Genomic DNA, 16,413 nt, shown 5'->3' on the forward strand with positions numbered 1-16,413 from the left:
ATGATAATTCCAGGTCAGAGGGGCAGTTTCCACAGATGGGAGCCAGCTGGCAACTGCCAACCACTCTGAGGGCAGACCTGCTGTGCCCCCCAGGCCACAGGCCCTGGTTAATTGTCATGGCTGGATCCTGATGTGGGGCAGAAATATTTCCCCTTTCATGCCCCCATGGAAGAGAGGATGGTTTGATGACAGCTGTGAGTGTCTTGAGTTCACTGGAGCTGATCAGCACTTGGGAGCTGCCTCCAGAAACTGGGCTTGTTCCCGATTTTGTGAAGAATCCATCAAAGTGACCCTGAGATCAGCTCATTTGGTTAAAGCATGCTGTGAATAATGCCAGGCTCACAGGTTCAATCCCCAGTGGGTCATTCAGTTATGAATTTGATTTGATGATCCTTGTGGGTCTCTTCCAACTCAGAATATTCTGTGACTCTGAATTTACCAGGGAAGATTTGGGGAGGAAAACCCCCCCCAAAAAAGCCCTCACCAAAACCAACCAATCCAGCAGCAGCAGCCAGGAGCTGGGAACATCAGAACAACTGGCTTGGGCCTGAGCTGGGCCTGGGACAGAACCACTCTCTGAGGTGTCAGAGTCATCTCCCGCAGAACAGTGCAGAGCGTCCTGGCTTTCTGCTAAATGGCTCTATGGCTTCTGAATAATGAACAATTAATTATCTAAATAGCTGAATAATGCTTTTTCTGGCTGCTTCTGCTTGTTTACTCTTGTATTTGATATTGGTCCTTCCATTTAGATTTTTTTATTTCAGTGGAGCAGCATGAGGTTAGGGACTCCTGCACAGGTCAGGCAATGTGCCTCCAGGAAAGACAGCCAGAAGCCATGAGCCTCTCATAGGCTGTGGTTCTTTTGGCATCTTGAATGCTTAAAACCTCTTCGTGAATTGTACTGGTGCTGCACAGGTTCATTCCAAACACTGAGTTTTCATCAGCCTGGCCATGCTTGGGTACAGGGCTGTGCTGTGCGGCTCAAGGCTCTACCATGTTCTCTGTTCACGAATGCAAAACATGAACAATTCTTATAGGAATGATGATAATGAGTAGCATTGGTAATTTTTTTTAATGCTAAATGTTGTTTGCACAATGATACAGGACACTTGTGTGGTATTGACAGAGCTGGGAGAGCCTTCAGTGTAAACAATGGAAAACGAATAAACCCGTTCAGTAATGACTTCAGGTGCAGCAGCTCCTCTGTTCAACTGGATCTTCAGGAAAAGAGATTCTTGTGCTTGGGCCGAAGTGCGATAGATGGAGCATGGAAGCAGCAGCATCCAGGACGGACTCCCTTTTGCACTAATTAAGATGTGAGACTGAGGTGGTGGCATGATAGCAGAGCATTGGTTGAACCAGTAAAAATGTCCCAGGCCCTGCTGTTCCTGGATTCCCCTGCTATTCCCAGATTTCTGTGCTTTGTGGCTCTCAGTCTGACCAGCAGCATCATTTGAATGTAGCTTTTATCATGATTGAATATGTATCTTTTAAGAAGGATTTTAATTCTGTTTGAAATAAGAAAATGCCATAAATCAGCAATAGAATATTTTAACATTTACAGTTTTAAATGAATTCCTGGTGAGAGTCTCTTAAGCCAGATTTATATCTGACTCTGCATTGAGCTGTTGTTACGCAGGAGTGAAAAACTCTGACAGAATTAGGCATAATGCAAAAACATGCTGAAAAGACAGTTCTGCAGGACTGTGGCACATAATAATGTCAGGGCATATGGGAGTGAGGAATATGCATGAAGGGGCAATTTCTAGGGATATTTCCCTTTTAATGATCCTTGTGTTGGAAGGGCTTTGGAAGGGCTTGCTGCTGTCTCCGTGCAAGAGAAAGGGAATGGAGCAGGCACTGGTGTTCTCACCTCGTTGGGCCCAGCGGCCCCGCTGCCGAGATCGGGGCTGGTGTGTCCCCCCACAGTGGGAGGGATCAGCTGGGCTGTGGGGAGATCACGGCATGGGCAGCTTCACAGGGGATCTGCTCCATTCCCCATCTTGCAGTTGGACTTTGCCACTTGGAGGAGAGCTGCAGAAAATTCCATGTTCCTCTTGGTTTCTGTGGGAGTTGAGAGCAGGGCAGCATCTCTGGTGGCACATGCCCACTCTGGAGCAGGGGAATGCGCTTCGGCATCTTCAAGCCACGTGAGTGTTTGAATTGTGTAAAATAATTGAGGTTTTTGCTATTATGCTGTAATTAATGCATTGTAAACACAGGGATCTTAGTGATTTTTTTTTTTTTTCCCCCCACTGCATATTTGCCTTTTTCAGGCTGCAGAGGACAAGTGAACTGAACCAGCAGTGCCAGCAGGATGCCAGTGTTCACGGTTCTTTAAATCACAGGGTCTAGTCCAAGGTCATTTAAAAGAAAAAAAAAAATCACATAATGACCTATGGGTGTTTTCCAGTAACTCAAGATTGGGCATTATTTCTTACTGCTCTGTTTTTCTAACTGTCCCTCAGTGTGGGGCCTAAATGGAAGATAAAATCCATCCTAATCCTATTAGGCACAGACTGATGCGAGGGCTGACTTTGCTCTTACTTGTGACTGAGTGGTTCGGGGCAGCCATGGCTAGGGGGGTTGTGCCCAAGTGTGCTCTTGCTGTTCTAAAGACCCACTGCGTGTCTCAGTTTGCTCTGGTCTGTGTGTTTGGCAGGTGAAGGAGCTGAGCAGATCTCATTCAGCTCCGGTGCCTGTTAGTCACTACTTGTGCTCTTGATTGGGGTTTTTTTCCTTCTCCTTTTCATGCGTTCTAGAGAAAATTATTTCATGTCCAAATCAAGTTTTTTCATACCAGGTTTAACCCTGAAAATAAAGTGTTTGAGTTGGCCATTTGCTACTTCTCTTTTTTTCCCTTTGTTTACTTTTCCCCCTTTCTTCTGCCCCTCTCTGTAAGTTTGCAGCTGTTTTTTTGTTGAGCCCAGGCTGCCATGGGTTTCACCCTTGCGCTTCTTTAACCCCAGGAGTGTGTCTGAGCTGCTCCAGCACTGGAATCTGAGGACAGACAGCTCTCTTGACGGTGCTGGGTGCGTGAGGCCCCAGCAGTGCTGCGGAACACCGTCGCAGTCAAGTGACTTGATCAACCATCACAGCTCAGGATTCCTAAATGTCACCCTATAATATCTAATTAAGGTTGCAGTTTGAAGACATCATGTACTTTAATTGAAAACTGTAGAGTAATCTATTCCATTTTTTTCCTGTTAAATTAATAGTGTGGACCTTTAGCAGATGGTTGGTGAGACACCATTATTAATGAAAACATCCCCCTCCTGCGATCCCGCTGCTTACTGCCATGCAGGGAACCAAGGCGAGCATCTCCCAAAGCGCAGGCATTTCCCACTCGGTGGCTTTAGTGTCCTGTGGCATCAGACAGTGCTGCCAGGGCTGCCCTCAGGCCTTTTCCTCTACAGATGAGCTCAGCCAGGCTGGCTGGGCAAGGGGGGACAGCAACAGCCAGTGGGCTGTGGGCTGTCTCCTGCTCTCTGCAAACCAAGGGAAGGCAACATTTTGGGCCCCAAAATGGTGGGTTTTTCATCCATTAGGGTAACAGACCAGGGGTCTGGCTTAAGCTAGTCTGTGGTATTTTCACAGGTATGAATAAATGCCTCTTCACTTGGCAGGAAATTCATGGCATGAGTTGGAAAACCAAATCCATGCAAGTCTGTCCTGACATGTGCTCTGGCTGGGCAGCCCTGGGCAACTTCTGACCCCTCGTCACAGCTTGTGCTGCTGATGCAGATTGTCAGCAAAACAGCAGAAATGTTTGAGCTTTATCCCCTTCTCAGCCTCAGCGTAGTCAGATCAATGTTTCTGCTTTGAGAAGTTGCGGACAGGTAACGCCTCAAGACCAAACCAAGTCCTGCCTGCAATGGCATTGAAACATTTTGGTGTAGGAGTGTTTTGTCACTGACAGGTGTTGTCAGCCCACAGTCACCTTCCTGTCCCTGCTGGACACTCGCGGGCTTGCTTTGCCCTTCTCCTGCTCCTTGTTTCACCCAGCTCATGAGCAGTATCCCTCTGATAGTGTTGCTGGTTTAGGCCAAACAACTGGACAAATGCAATGGGATTGGGATTTTTGTTCCCATGATGCCGAACAAGGTGGTGTGAGCCCACTCTGTGTGGTGTTTGGAGCAGTTTGTAGTTGCGATATTCAGGATATTAATGGCTTTGAGAGCAGGGATGGGTAGAAAATGAAAATGGCTCAATCCCAGCTGAGAAGATGGTCCATAGTCAACATGCATTTTGATTTTCATTTCAGAGCAGAAGGATGATAAGGAAGTGATGGGCTGGAATTTGTCTTTATAGCAGAGAGGATGTGGTGAATTCCTAAGAGAATAAACGTGCTTGCTTAAGAGATCGCAGCTTTATTAGCTCTGTGGTCTAAATCTAGGGATGAGTACAAACTCTTCTGCTTTCTCCTAACTCATGCATAGATTCAGGCTTATTAATTCGGGTGTGTATAATTCATACGAAGTAATAACTTGAAATTCAGACTGTTTTTTTTTTAAATGAATTACATGTTGCTTTGAGACCAGATGGTGACCAGAGATGCTTGACCCAGGGAATCCTTCAATCCTTCTCCCTTGCAGTTTCTCTTTTTATATTGAGAGGTCAGGTGGGAATTGTTGATAACCTTGTGATGATGCAGGATGACCTGGAGGGGGTTGATCTGGGAGGAAGGAGCCAGCGCTCAATCTGTGGCTTTAGGGAACCCATTGATTGTCAGTTTCAGAGTTTTTTATTACTTAATCATTTTCTTCCAAAAAAATGTGTGTGTTCACTGCAAACACTTCAGCTCAGAGCAGAGCTGGCAGCTTTCCTGTGTGCACGATGGGTCATGGGCCTCTCTGACACCACCGATGTCGGATCCCTGCCCGTCGGTCTGTTCTGTGCTTTGTGGCCATGTCCTCTCCAGCTCCTGTGCACGAAGACGAGCAGCTTTGCAGCAGCTGCTGGGCAGCACTGAGTGACTCACTCCAAGTGAGCTTCTTCTGCCCTGCTGTCCCTGTCCCTGTACCACTGGTTGCGGCGCTGCCACTCGTCCTCACCGTGGCAGCCGGGACATGGCGGGTGAGATCAGGTCGCCCATGTGCCACAGCTCTGGGCCGTTAACGTGCTGGCATTAAATATTGAAGTGTCTGAGGAGCTGCAGTCACGTAGCATTGGGTGGGGAGCTTGTGGTGGCTCTGCCATGGTGCCTGAGCTGGGAACAGCAGGCTGAGCGGTGCCACAACTGGCATGAGGCTGAGGGAGCAGTGGGAACATCCTTGGTGGCAGTTGTCTGGAGACGGTGGAGCTGCGTGTGTCCTGTCTCACGCAGCTTGCTGGGCTTCCCAGCTGGTGGCTCCCTGGTGCCAAACAAACAGGGAAGTGCCAAATAAAAATAAATGCGCACTTAGATAAAATGCTTTCAGCCCGAGCAACCAAGTCTAAACTAAACCGCAGAATTATCTGACCAAGTTTAGGATAAAGCATAACTCGAGTGATTTGAATGTTCAGTAATCTCACTGCTTTATGGGTGATTCCCTGAGCTGGTCAGTCAAGCCTGTTTTTCTCAGCAGTGTCCTGTGGGTGTTTGGCTCAGTCCTGCAGGTGCTCTCTGGGATTGGCCGACACACTCAGAAGTGGAGCTGGGTCCACACAGCTTTCAGTGGTTCACCCTTTCCCAGCAGTGCTTGCTCATTTTATGCTGACGCTAATTTCAAAGCTGGGATAGAGGGGATGTGGGCCTGGGTGGGACATCCTGGTTCAGGGGCTGCTTCTCATGGTGTATGGTGCCCTTGCCCATGGAGATTAACTTTGGGTGGCCTTGGGGTCCACCTACTGCCACCTGGCCTGAGTGGTGCTGCAGGGGGACTCGCTGGTGACGAGACAGAGCGTTTGTGTTGCATGCACGCATCCCTTGATTTCTGTCACTTGCTGTGCAATCACAGAGGAGCCAGGACCAGCCAGGGTTTCAGAGCCGGCTCTGTCTCATCTGACCTTGCTGGTGCCATGCTGCCTTTTGTTTGTAGTCTCGGGCAAGAAGCAATGGGAAAAGGGTTTGATAGGAGACAAAAGCAAACAATAGCCTTGCTCCAAAGAGACGATGAATGGGATGTAATTGGATTTTTTTGTGAGGACATTGATTTGACCCTGTGAGACACAGAAAGAATCATTAGGGGAATTAACACGCATTAAAATGCAGGGTTTTATCAGAGGGCTTTTATTGTGCCATAGTTTTGTTTTTAATTATTTAATGACTTTGTGTCTTCTGGTGATAAATCTATTTCTTCCCTGTTTTTTCAAACGGAAAAAGGGTGTTGGTGTGACAGCAGGGTGCTTAACCCATGCAGCTGCTGAGCCCCAGCCCTTCGTCAGCAGCCCTGCCCGTGCCCCACCATGCTGACAGGGAGCCACTGGGCAGAGGCATCTCTTGGAAACTTCTGATCAACCACCAGTGCTGGGCTGAGCACTTTCCTCTGCACAGCTTACACAAAGTTGTAGTTACAGAAAGCAGAACATACAAGGAATGGGGTTTAAGTGGGTTTGGCAGCAGAGAAGCACGTCCTCCTTCCCCAGTGTGTATCTGTGGCACTGACTGGCATCTTGGCCTTTCCTCTGCCCAAACATGAGCAGGCTGGGCCAGGCCAGCAGCGTGAAAACCCATGTTCTGCCTCACGTGGGAGCCTCTTGTTGCTGCAGCTCCTCCAGTTGGTGACGGTTTGGGATTAGGATTTCCCATGTGCCTGGCATGGGCCATCAGGAAGGAGCAGAGTGAATGAGCCGTGGGTAAGGCTGAGTTCCTTCACCTGAAAATGCTTTGGGTTTCTGTGCCATAGCAATGTATTTGTTCAGCCACAAAAGTTAAGCATGGCTTATTTCTCCTTACAGCAGTTGATTTTTAGTAGGAATAGGCAAAATCCCAGACTAATCTGAATCCCCCAAACTGTCTCGGCATTGAAGGGGTTGGTTTCTGTAAATGCCTGCTTGCCTGGTGCTGGGGAGGATGTGCAGGGAGCTCTCGAGTGTTCCTCAGTCTCTCTAGAGCTCATCTCGCTGTACAGCATGAGGTGAAACTGGTTCGTAGCATAGTGAGCTGAGGAAACATAATGTGGGATGGGTTGGGAATAGAGCTCTGCTGATTGCAGCACTTTTGGTGGAATTACTGCACTGGCTTTAAAATACCCCAGAGATATTTTTTCATATTTTCTGAAGAATTTTAGTTACAGAGTTCTTTGGTGGTTTTGGCCTGTTGGGAATCTGGGGTCAGACCTTTTGGGCCATGCAGCATCCAGATTTCAGCACTTGGATCTGATTCAGCTGCAGCTGCTATGAAAGTGTGAGGATTGGGAAAGGTCATCAATGTCGGTGGTGGAGGTCTGCATTGGCTTACTTTGATACTGAATTTTATTCAGCCATTAGCCATTAGCCAGAAATTAAAAAGAGGAGTGTTTGGAACTTTGTGCCACTGCTTCATCATCTGCTTGTATGGGGATCCCTTAAACCTGCAGAGACTGGCTTGGGAAACAAGGGGTGCATCGATGGATTCCAGGAGAATTTATTTGCAGTGTAAACATGTTGGTCAGGAGTCATTAATATGACATTCACACAGCTCTAATAAAGTACATAACACGGAGATCTGGCACCGCCGCAATGCCCAGAGGACATTAAGTATGAGTCTTAAAACCAAGAGTATTGGAAACAAGATATTTTTACGTCTCGTTTGGGAGTAATATAATTGCATTTTGTGGCTCTAGCAGATGCTTGGGCCAGCTGGTTGGAGAGCATTGTGGGGGTTTTTAGCTTTGGTACTGTGAGCGACAGCCCTTATATAGAGCTAGCTAAAAAAAAAATAATAAAAACCCTTCTCCTGGTGGAAAGCCCTGGTGCTGGCGTGTGTTCTGCTCTTGGGAGGTACAGCCTGGGGATACTTCTGCTGCGGTGGCTGTGGAGATGATACTGCACGTGGTTTGGGGGTCTGATTTGAGGCATTTGTACATTGAAGGCAGCTTCACTGACCTCACTTGTGCAGCTTTTGTTATTCAGGTCCCTCTGAGAGGGCTGGGAGGCAATTTCTGGAAGACAACCATCAACCCCCTACATTTTTCTGAGTATATCGGAGGGGCTTATTTTCAGCACAGTCGCAGGAATCTGTGGCCATCTCTAGATGTCGGGACACTGCTGGTATGGTGACAGTTGCCACCTTGCGACCACCTCGGGTTTGTACCCAGGAAATGGATGAAGGTCTGTCCCGCGTTCCTCAGGCCTGTTTACAGGCACTGTCATGAATTATCTCGCCGGCGCCGATAATTTCCTGCAAACAAATCAGTTCTGATCTGGAAGTAATCGCCCGTATCATTCCTGCAAGTGGGAGCAATGACTTACGTTGATGTCACCCGCTGGCTTTTTATGGCAACGATTAATAATTCAGTAATTCTCTCTGCAGTGATGCTGTTCTATTTATAAATATTTCATTTAGCTCCCCGTGTCCATATTGTCGCTACCCTCCCCTTTGCTTCCTGACGTCACGCCGTGCTTGCGGTGATGCCGTGGTCACCACAGTTACCAGCAAATTCTCTGTGCTGGAAAATGTTAATGCCTTTCCTCATTTGCAACTCTTCATTGTCCTGTTTAAGCCTGGCCTTGGTGGCGTGGATGTGAACGTTTACCGAGCGCGCTCTGTCAGTCAAAACGCGATTTCAGCTGCAGCCTGGCCTGGGGTAGGCGGCTCCGTGTCTCTGTTATAAAACTTTCCAGTTCCCAACACAGCCATGCAAGTAACTCTGTTTTCTTTCTGCATTTCTCTTTCAGGAAATTGCAGCTTATTTAATAACGTTTGAAAAGCATGAGGAGTGGCTAACAACCTCCCCCAAAACCAGGTAATGTTCTCCTGCTCAGCACATTGACTCTCTCGCGCTGATGACTTGACTCACTGATCAATGCCTTGACCACCAAGTGGAAACTCCCAGTCATGTTTGATGGCTTGTGACACCAAACTCTCATTAATTGCCTTAATGAGCATTTTATTGAATGAAATCAGATTGATTAAAAATGGAACAGCTACAGTCTTGGCAGGTTAAAGTTTTAACCCGATTGCTCAGGATTTAATTGTATCCGTTCAGATGAGCGGATCTGAAGCCTCTGAGCAAGGTCGCGGGCTGTTTATCTTGACAGAGCTCCCTTGCCTCTAACTTTAAATAAATAAAAAAGCACCAGCCCCACCATGTGCTGCCTGTTCACAGGCAGGCATGGGGATTGTTTGTGTTCTGGTGTTTCCCTTGGTGGGGTTAAGTGTTTGATGGTGAGGAGGTCCCAAAAAGCTGCATTAACAGACATGTTTGCAGTTTATTATTCAGTAAATGTCATGTCTTCTTCGTGCTGCCATAAATGTTTAACTTCTCGCTCCCCTGGGAACCCAGACGTGGAGTTTTGGCTGTGGATGTTTTCCTGCTGTTTCAGCTATGTTCTGGCTCCATACTAACGCAGAGAACGACTCTTGCTTTCTGGTCTTGCTGGGCTTTTGCTGTTTTTCTTTTTCCCAATCCACCCCTTTCCTATTGCAGAGGGCTGGGTCATTGGAGGGAGCCTGCTGGGACCCAGGTGAGAGAAAAGCTTATTCTGGCATCCTGCATCCCAGCACCATCCATTGCAGGGGCCAGTGCCGCAGGTGCCCGGAGCAGCGTGCTCCACGTTTGGCATCACCTCCTGCTGCCATGAGCAGGGACAGAGGTCACAGTGGGACACAGGGAGCGGTGCCATCCTAACAAACAGCACAGATTGATTCCAGGTGTTCCACAGCACCCAGCTGAGGAGAGGATGGACGTGGAGGCCTTCTCTGCACCTCTGCAGTGCAGCTGCAGGTGGGGCGCCCAGAGGAACTGCTTTCCATGAAACATGGGGAAAAAAGAACTGTGTTGTTTTACTTCTTGGGTTTTTTTCCTCCCAGACTGTATATTTTTGTGACATCTGTAAGTAATGCATTTGCTTGTCATATTAAAATGTGTAGCACCGGGGAAGGAGATGTGGCAAACCCAGTTGCTTTCTCAGTGGTTCTCCAAGACCTGGAGCTGCCACTCCAGGTGGTGGAAGGGCCCTGAATGGATCTTTCCTGCCGGTGGCAGCTGTGAGGCTCTCCTTGGCTGCAGAACAGCAGGTAATTCAGTTAATAATAGAGAAGTTCTTTTCTGGATTGGTAATCTCAGTTTCAGAATTAATTCAAAACAATTTCTGGCTGAGCCTTTGCCAGAGAAGCCTTTTAAGGGGTCAGAAAACACATTAACTAGTCTGGCGCTGCATCGTATCATTAAAGATACGAGATTATAAATGTTTTTGTAGCACCATCTTATGATCTTAAGAGTTTGGTTTGCTAAAGGCAATGCATGAAAACAATTTTCTGATTAACATATCCTTACCTTCCTCTTGTGTGTCTACACTTGGAAGAAAGAATGTCCCAGGAGAAGGAAAGTTGTGACAGGAGTTCAAGGTCCTTCTGAAATTGTTGAGTTAGTTTTCTATTTTTTTTTTTTTTTTAATATAAAAATTAATTGGAAGAGTTAAATGCTGAGTTGCTACAATCAGGGCTCCTGGTATTACAGAATTAATGACATCGATTTGGCACTGAACTGGAACACTCCCCGTTCTTTGTTTGCTGCTGTGGGTGCTACTAATTTCATCTCACAAAATTAATAAAAATTAATTGCACCACTGACACACACGGAGTTTCCTAATACGATGATGTATAGTGTGCTCTGAGGAGCCAGTGCTGGATGGATGCCGTGGGGGCTCCGGGCACGGCTGGACGGTGCCCGTGGGAGCTGGTGCTGCTGCAGCTGTCGGCAGAGGGTTGATATTGGTGACGGGGTTTTGGTGCTGCCCAGCTCAGCCACCGGCGAAGGAACTGCTGCAGACGGTCAGGCCAGGCTGGGCTGTGATGCCTCCTCACAGGTCACTGAGCTGAGGCAGAGGGTGGCAATGAGGGACAAGCTGGTTTAGAGCTGGTTTAGAGCCAAGCTTGCTGTTCTGAATGTTTTCATCTCTTTCCTGAACAGAGGTTCCCATGTTTATAGCGCAGTTGGGTATTGCTTTAGTCGTGGACATAGAGGGGGAGCCTTCTTGCCATTGTGGTGGCCTTGAAGGAGCTATGACAAACCATTGGAAAGTCCCTAAAATTACTTTTTTATGAAACTTCTTGTTGAATGACTCCAGTTGATTGAATACGCTGATATAAATGTACTGGAGCATTATTACAATAGTCTTTTGAGCACTCCAGTTGATCAACATAAATTAGTGAGTACACCTCGCAAGCATCGACCTTGAGGCTCCCTTGGAATGGTGTTTGGTTACTTGATGATGTGCTGGGTAATCCGCAGCGGGTGTTCCGTCAGCGGGGCGGGGGAAGCGTTCTGCTAATGCAGCAGGGCCAAGTGTCTGACATTTCCAAGTTTAAATGCAAATCACGATGACAAAAAAAAATTACTTGACATTTATATATCAAGTAGAACTTAATTATTATTTATTTTGGAATTTCAATGACAAAGTTAATTTTCTGAGTCCAGAAACATCCTGCCAGAGGAAGATGCATTACTTCTCTGTTTCCAGGTGCCTTCTGTCATTAGCATTTGCATAGTATTTTAACAATATTCTTGAGTGATCTGAGGTGGCTTCACTACTTCACAAGTGGGCCTCGGGCAATGGAAAAGCCTTGGCTGTGCCCAGAAGCTGCAAGGTCAGTTTTCCAGATGAGAATGTGGTTCAGCTGTGTTCCTGCTCCTTCCTGCTTCATGTCTTGGAAAGAACACGGGGGGATTGCTGGGGAACCAGCCCTGCTCCATGGCGAGAGCACGATGGGTGCAGTCCCTGGAGTCTCCCCACCTCCTGTCTGGCTGCCCGTTGCCCAGGAAGCACACCCTGTGCCTTACCTGTCCATCAGTCCAGCGTAAGGAACATCCCCTCTCTGGGATATCTTTATCAGCGGCATCTTAAAGGAAAGTTAGGATCTTGCAGTATATTAATTCTGTATTAAATAATTAACAGTAAAATTAATTGAATTACTCCGTTTTCAGGTAAAAAATAGGGTAATAAATATTCATAACTTACATTATTAAGGGAATTTCCATTTCCTATGTCGTTAAAGTGAGATTAGCTAAGGTTGGGTTTAAATGAAGATTGAAAACAATTGTGCTTTGGAATTAATTCACTGTGTTAGGCCATTACCTTGCGAGCCTTCTTTCCAGTGTGCTCTCTGTGAGAGCTGTCCCACTGCATGGAGTGGATGCTGCTGCCAGGATGTCCTGGCCCTTGGGAAATGAGACAGGGGCTCACTGTGGAGGAGAAGCTCATGGGAGCTGGAGGCTGTGAAAAAGCAGCTGCCCAGAGCTGTGATTGGTGGCAAAAGTTCTGTCCATCTCCCATTGTGCTTGTTGCAAATAAAAGCCCTCTCGAGACCTTGTTTAGACTTTCAAGGCATGTTTTAAAGGTCCTGCTCTCTCACGTGGTTCGTACTCTCCATAGGATCCAGAACCATTAACCTTGCCCGTGGGCAGTGCTGATACTTGGGTTTTCTGCTCGTGCTGCTGGGAGCTCTGCCGGCATGTTTGGGGTTGTGTACGACCTCTTTGCCTCTGTCGAAGGCAATGTGTGTGTGCTGTCAGCACTCCTGGCTCGGGATGCTGCTTGACATAATCCCTACTAAATGTGGCACATCTCTCTTTGCACTTTATAGATTTCATGAATCTCAACACTTTCTTCTTGCTGCTTTCAGTATTTCCTTCTCTTTATTTTCCCTGCAGAGAATAAACAGTGCAGAGATGATTTTAAGAGCCCCTAGTTCATATAGATTTTTAGCTGCTGTAGTCCAGGGGTGTTGAGACACCAGTAATGAGTTCTTTTAACAGCTCACCATGTTGATTCTAAAGTGACCTAAGGGCAGAGTTGCTGGGAGCCATCCGGATGCCTGGCCTGACTCAGGTGATGGTCTTCAAGTATTCCTTCCAAATTCTTCCCATGACAAATCCAGCCTGGTGTGTGCTGGTGCTCTGGGAGAGCTGGTTTCCCTCTGTATTTAGCTGGCAGCTCAGAAGAGCTGTCTCACAACAGAAGATGCCATTGGTCAACCTGGACAACCAAGGCAAGAGGTCTGTGTTTTTGTTGTGGATTCACCTGGCACAGAGGCTGCAGGTTGGCTTTTCCAGCCCACCAATGGCTCTGCAGCCCCTGTGTGTGGTCACCAGGCTTGGGCTTCCCCACATGTCGGAGGGATACGTGTCAGAGATGATGGCTCCACAGCTGGTCCGTGCACAGGAACACCTGCCCCCACTGCCCAGCTTTGCAGGCACACAGGGCTGGGGTGCAAAGGCTCCTTCTCCTCTTCGTGTGGGCTCATGAGAGCCCTGCAGCATTGGCCTTTGGAGGAGAAGAGAACTGTGGAAAACATGGAATCATGAGAAAAAGCAATTATCTGATAACAAAGCAGTGAAATTATTCAGTAAACCCATCTGCCTGCAGCGAGGATTGGTAGGTTTTTCTGTCAATGGATATGGCCAAGGAAAACAACATGGCTTTGGACTGACATTCAGTGTTTGACCGGCTCTGACTGTTCTTGATCTCATGTTACAGGGTGGGAGGATGCTCAGGGTTGAGGAGGTGTGTGTGATCTCCCTGTACTGGCCCTGTGATTGAGGATTAGCAAGCTATGAGGCAGATCAATGAGGAGCTACCGTTGTCCTGGGTAGAACAGAGGAAAGGGTGCTGGAAAAGGTGTTGGGTTGGGGCTTCTGATGTTCACACCCAGACCTGGCAGACCGTTCCCTATTGTCCAGCATTCTGTGCTTCCCATCGAAGGGGACTGTGAAGGACAGGGCTTAATGGCCATTGTGGAACCACCTTGGGCCTGCCCTTTCCTACATCATATGTGCAGGCTGCAGAGGGGCAAGAGACCTGCTGTTTGCTCTTCAGGCTGTTTTAAACGGCAACAGAATGAAAGTCTTTGTCACATTTTAAAGACTTATGCAACTTAATTTATATTTATATGGCACCGAAGAATCATCTTTTGTCCAGGAGGTGAGATATGCAAAAATAACCTTTAAGTTGCTCCTAATTGACCCTTAATGATATTCTCTTGTTTCTTCCAATACATTCTCTGCATCAAAAACACCATCCAGCAACTGCTTGTTGCATCTTAATGGCTGCAGATAACAACTGCTGAAAAAGAAACTGTTTATTTGGGTTCTTTATTTATTGACAAGGATTTTTGCCTCTAAGAAACCTGGCCCTGAGGTTGGAGTGCAGGGCTGAAGCAATGCACCGTGACCATCTTGGGCTGGCAGGGATTGGGGTGCCTGAGCCCTGGGGAGAGGGCTGCTCTGTGTCCAGGGGTTGGATGCTTTGATTTCCAGATCGGGACAGTGTCTTATGTATGACAAGCACAGTGTGAGTTAAGTTGCCCAGTGGAACGTTAGCCAGCGTGTGCTGGTAACATGGAACTGGGGAGAGGATGTTTGTGCCTGTGTGTATGCAAAGCATCTGGAAGCATCCCAGAGGACCTGCTCCTCAGCCTGGAGAGGGCAGATTGGTTTGTGTCGTGGTTGTTGGAAGATGAGGAGCTGCCTGCAGAGCCTGGGCTTTTTCTTTTGGTGCTGAATAAGTGTGTGTAGGCAGTGAGCAGGCTTTGCTTTCACTGTGGTGTGAGGAGTAATTGCTTGGCAGGCACAGGTACTGTAGGTGTGCATTGACATTGTAGTGAAACACTGGGCAAGTGTGTGATCCTGCTCAGCTCAAATGCGGAGCAGTTGGTGGGTGAGCGGTAATGAAGCTGACAGCACCGTTACAGGTGTTCAGGTTTGAATTTTTCTTTTTTTTCCTTTATAGTCCTGAAAACACAGATTTACAACAATCTGGCAAAGATTCTCCTCAAGTTACACTCGGTTGGCGTTCTTGCTACGCACACTGTAACAATACTTTAATATAATTAAATTTTAAATTCCGTGTAGAATCTTGTGGGTAGGCAGATGTACCGGTATGTTAAACTTTATGTCACTTAAAAATGGTTCTCAAGTACATCAGAGGGAGCCCAGCCAGCTGTAAAATGATCTGCTTTATGGCGCTGCTTCGCAGCTTTGGTGTCTGTGTTTTAATTACAGATGTACCTTAAGTCTCACACCCTCGGATAACTCCACCAGGCCGTTTTGTTTCCTGTAAGTTACTGACAGGATATAAAGTGACATGAGGGAAGGTGCTGCTGGGGTTTTCCAGAGCTGCTGTTTGTGGGAGCGTTGAGTTTCTGACTCGTGCTGCTGCAGCTTTGTTTCCTGTAAACAGACAGTACAGTCTCCTGCCTGGGGCTGCTGCACCTGAAGCGACATCACCAGTATGACAAGTGGTAAAAGGGGTTTTAGGAGCCACTTTGCAGCCCTGGGCAGGCAGGCATGTGTTGGGACTGGTGTGAGGAGTGGCTTTGTGGCCGCAGGCAGGCAGGCACACATTGGGACTGGTGTCAGGGCGGGTGGGCATCTGTCCCTCCATAGCCCCTCTGCCTCCCTGGCTCATTCTCAGCACCAACACCCGCCAGCCACCCACGAGCTGAGATGAGCTTTGCCCATGTTTGCTCCACAGTAAGTGGAGCCAGTGGCTGGGCTCAGTGCAAGATGGAGGTTTCCAGTGCTGTGAAGTGGGAATCTTGTTGCTTGGCAGGCGGAAACCATTAATGGTGCTGTTTCTGGAAATAAAGAAGTGGCTTTGTCCCGAGGCATCCCACGTGATGATTTGCTGAGTTGTGCGGCATGATTTATGCCTAGATGTGGGATTATTGTTTTCTATTGATTCTGAGGGAGATGAAGCATCAGTAAAAGCCCATCAGAAGCCTCCTGGTGGAGTGTGAAAGGTTGAAGCTTTCCTGACAGAAATCCTGTTGCCTCTTTGGTGGTGACTCGAAATCCTCTGCCCAGCCAATCTCAAAACATCACCTTGCAGTCCTCCTTTTTCTCCTTTCAGCATTGCCTGTCTCTGTCCAGCGAGGATGTGCTTGGTGCTGCAGGGAGGAGTTGAGGTGAGAGGTACTGGTGGGTCCCTTGGGGATCCTCTGGCCTCCTCTGCTCTGCTTCCAGCAGGCAGCAGCTGTGTCACTCTCTGTCCTTTGTCAGAGCTTGTGTGATTCCTGCTGCCATCAGTGAGAGTGAATTGTGAATACAGGAGAGTATTATTTCTGTATTTATTTTGTAAATGTCAAGGATGAACTAAATTAAGATAAATAAGGCTGTTCCGTCTCACTGTTCAATTTACAAAATTTTGATGAGACCAATAACATCTGTCCTGGTTCCATCTTCTGGCCAGCTGAAGGCAGCTGCAGGTCTGACAGCTCTGCTCCGCCTGTCCCCCAGCAATATTTACAGACAGGAGATCTATAAGTGAAGCATTAAGCCATTTGGTTCT

The 16,413-nt window shown here is 47.6% G+C and overlaps 1 protein-coding gene across 1 annotated transcript in view; it reads left to right on the forward strand.

Moving 5' to 3' along the window:
- Window positions 1-16,413, forward strand: part of CAMTA1 (calmodulin binding transcription activator 1) — a gene marked incomplete at its 3' end in the record, with an annotated part of 231,869 nt that overhangs the window by 53,364 nt on the left and 162,092 nt on the right. Inside the window, exon 4 of the mRNA XM_082295872.1 lies at window positions 8,800-8,867. Within this exon, the coding sequence (XP_082151998.1) occupies window positions 8,800-8,867 (68 nt within the window). The remainder of the gene's footprint in view (window positions 1-8,799; window positions 8,868-16,413) is intronic.

This window comes from Coloeus monedula (assembly GCF_965178545.1).
Source record: "Coloeus monedula genome assembly, chromosome: 22".
Taxonomy (NCBI): Eukaryota; Metazoa; Chordata; class Aves; order Passeriformes; family Corvidae; genus Coloeus; species Coloeus monedula.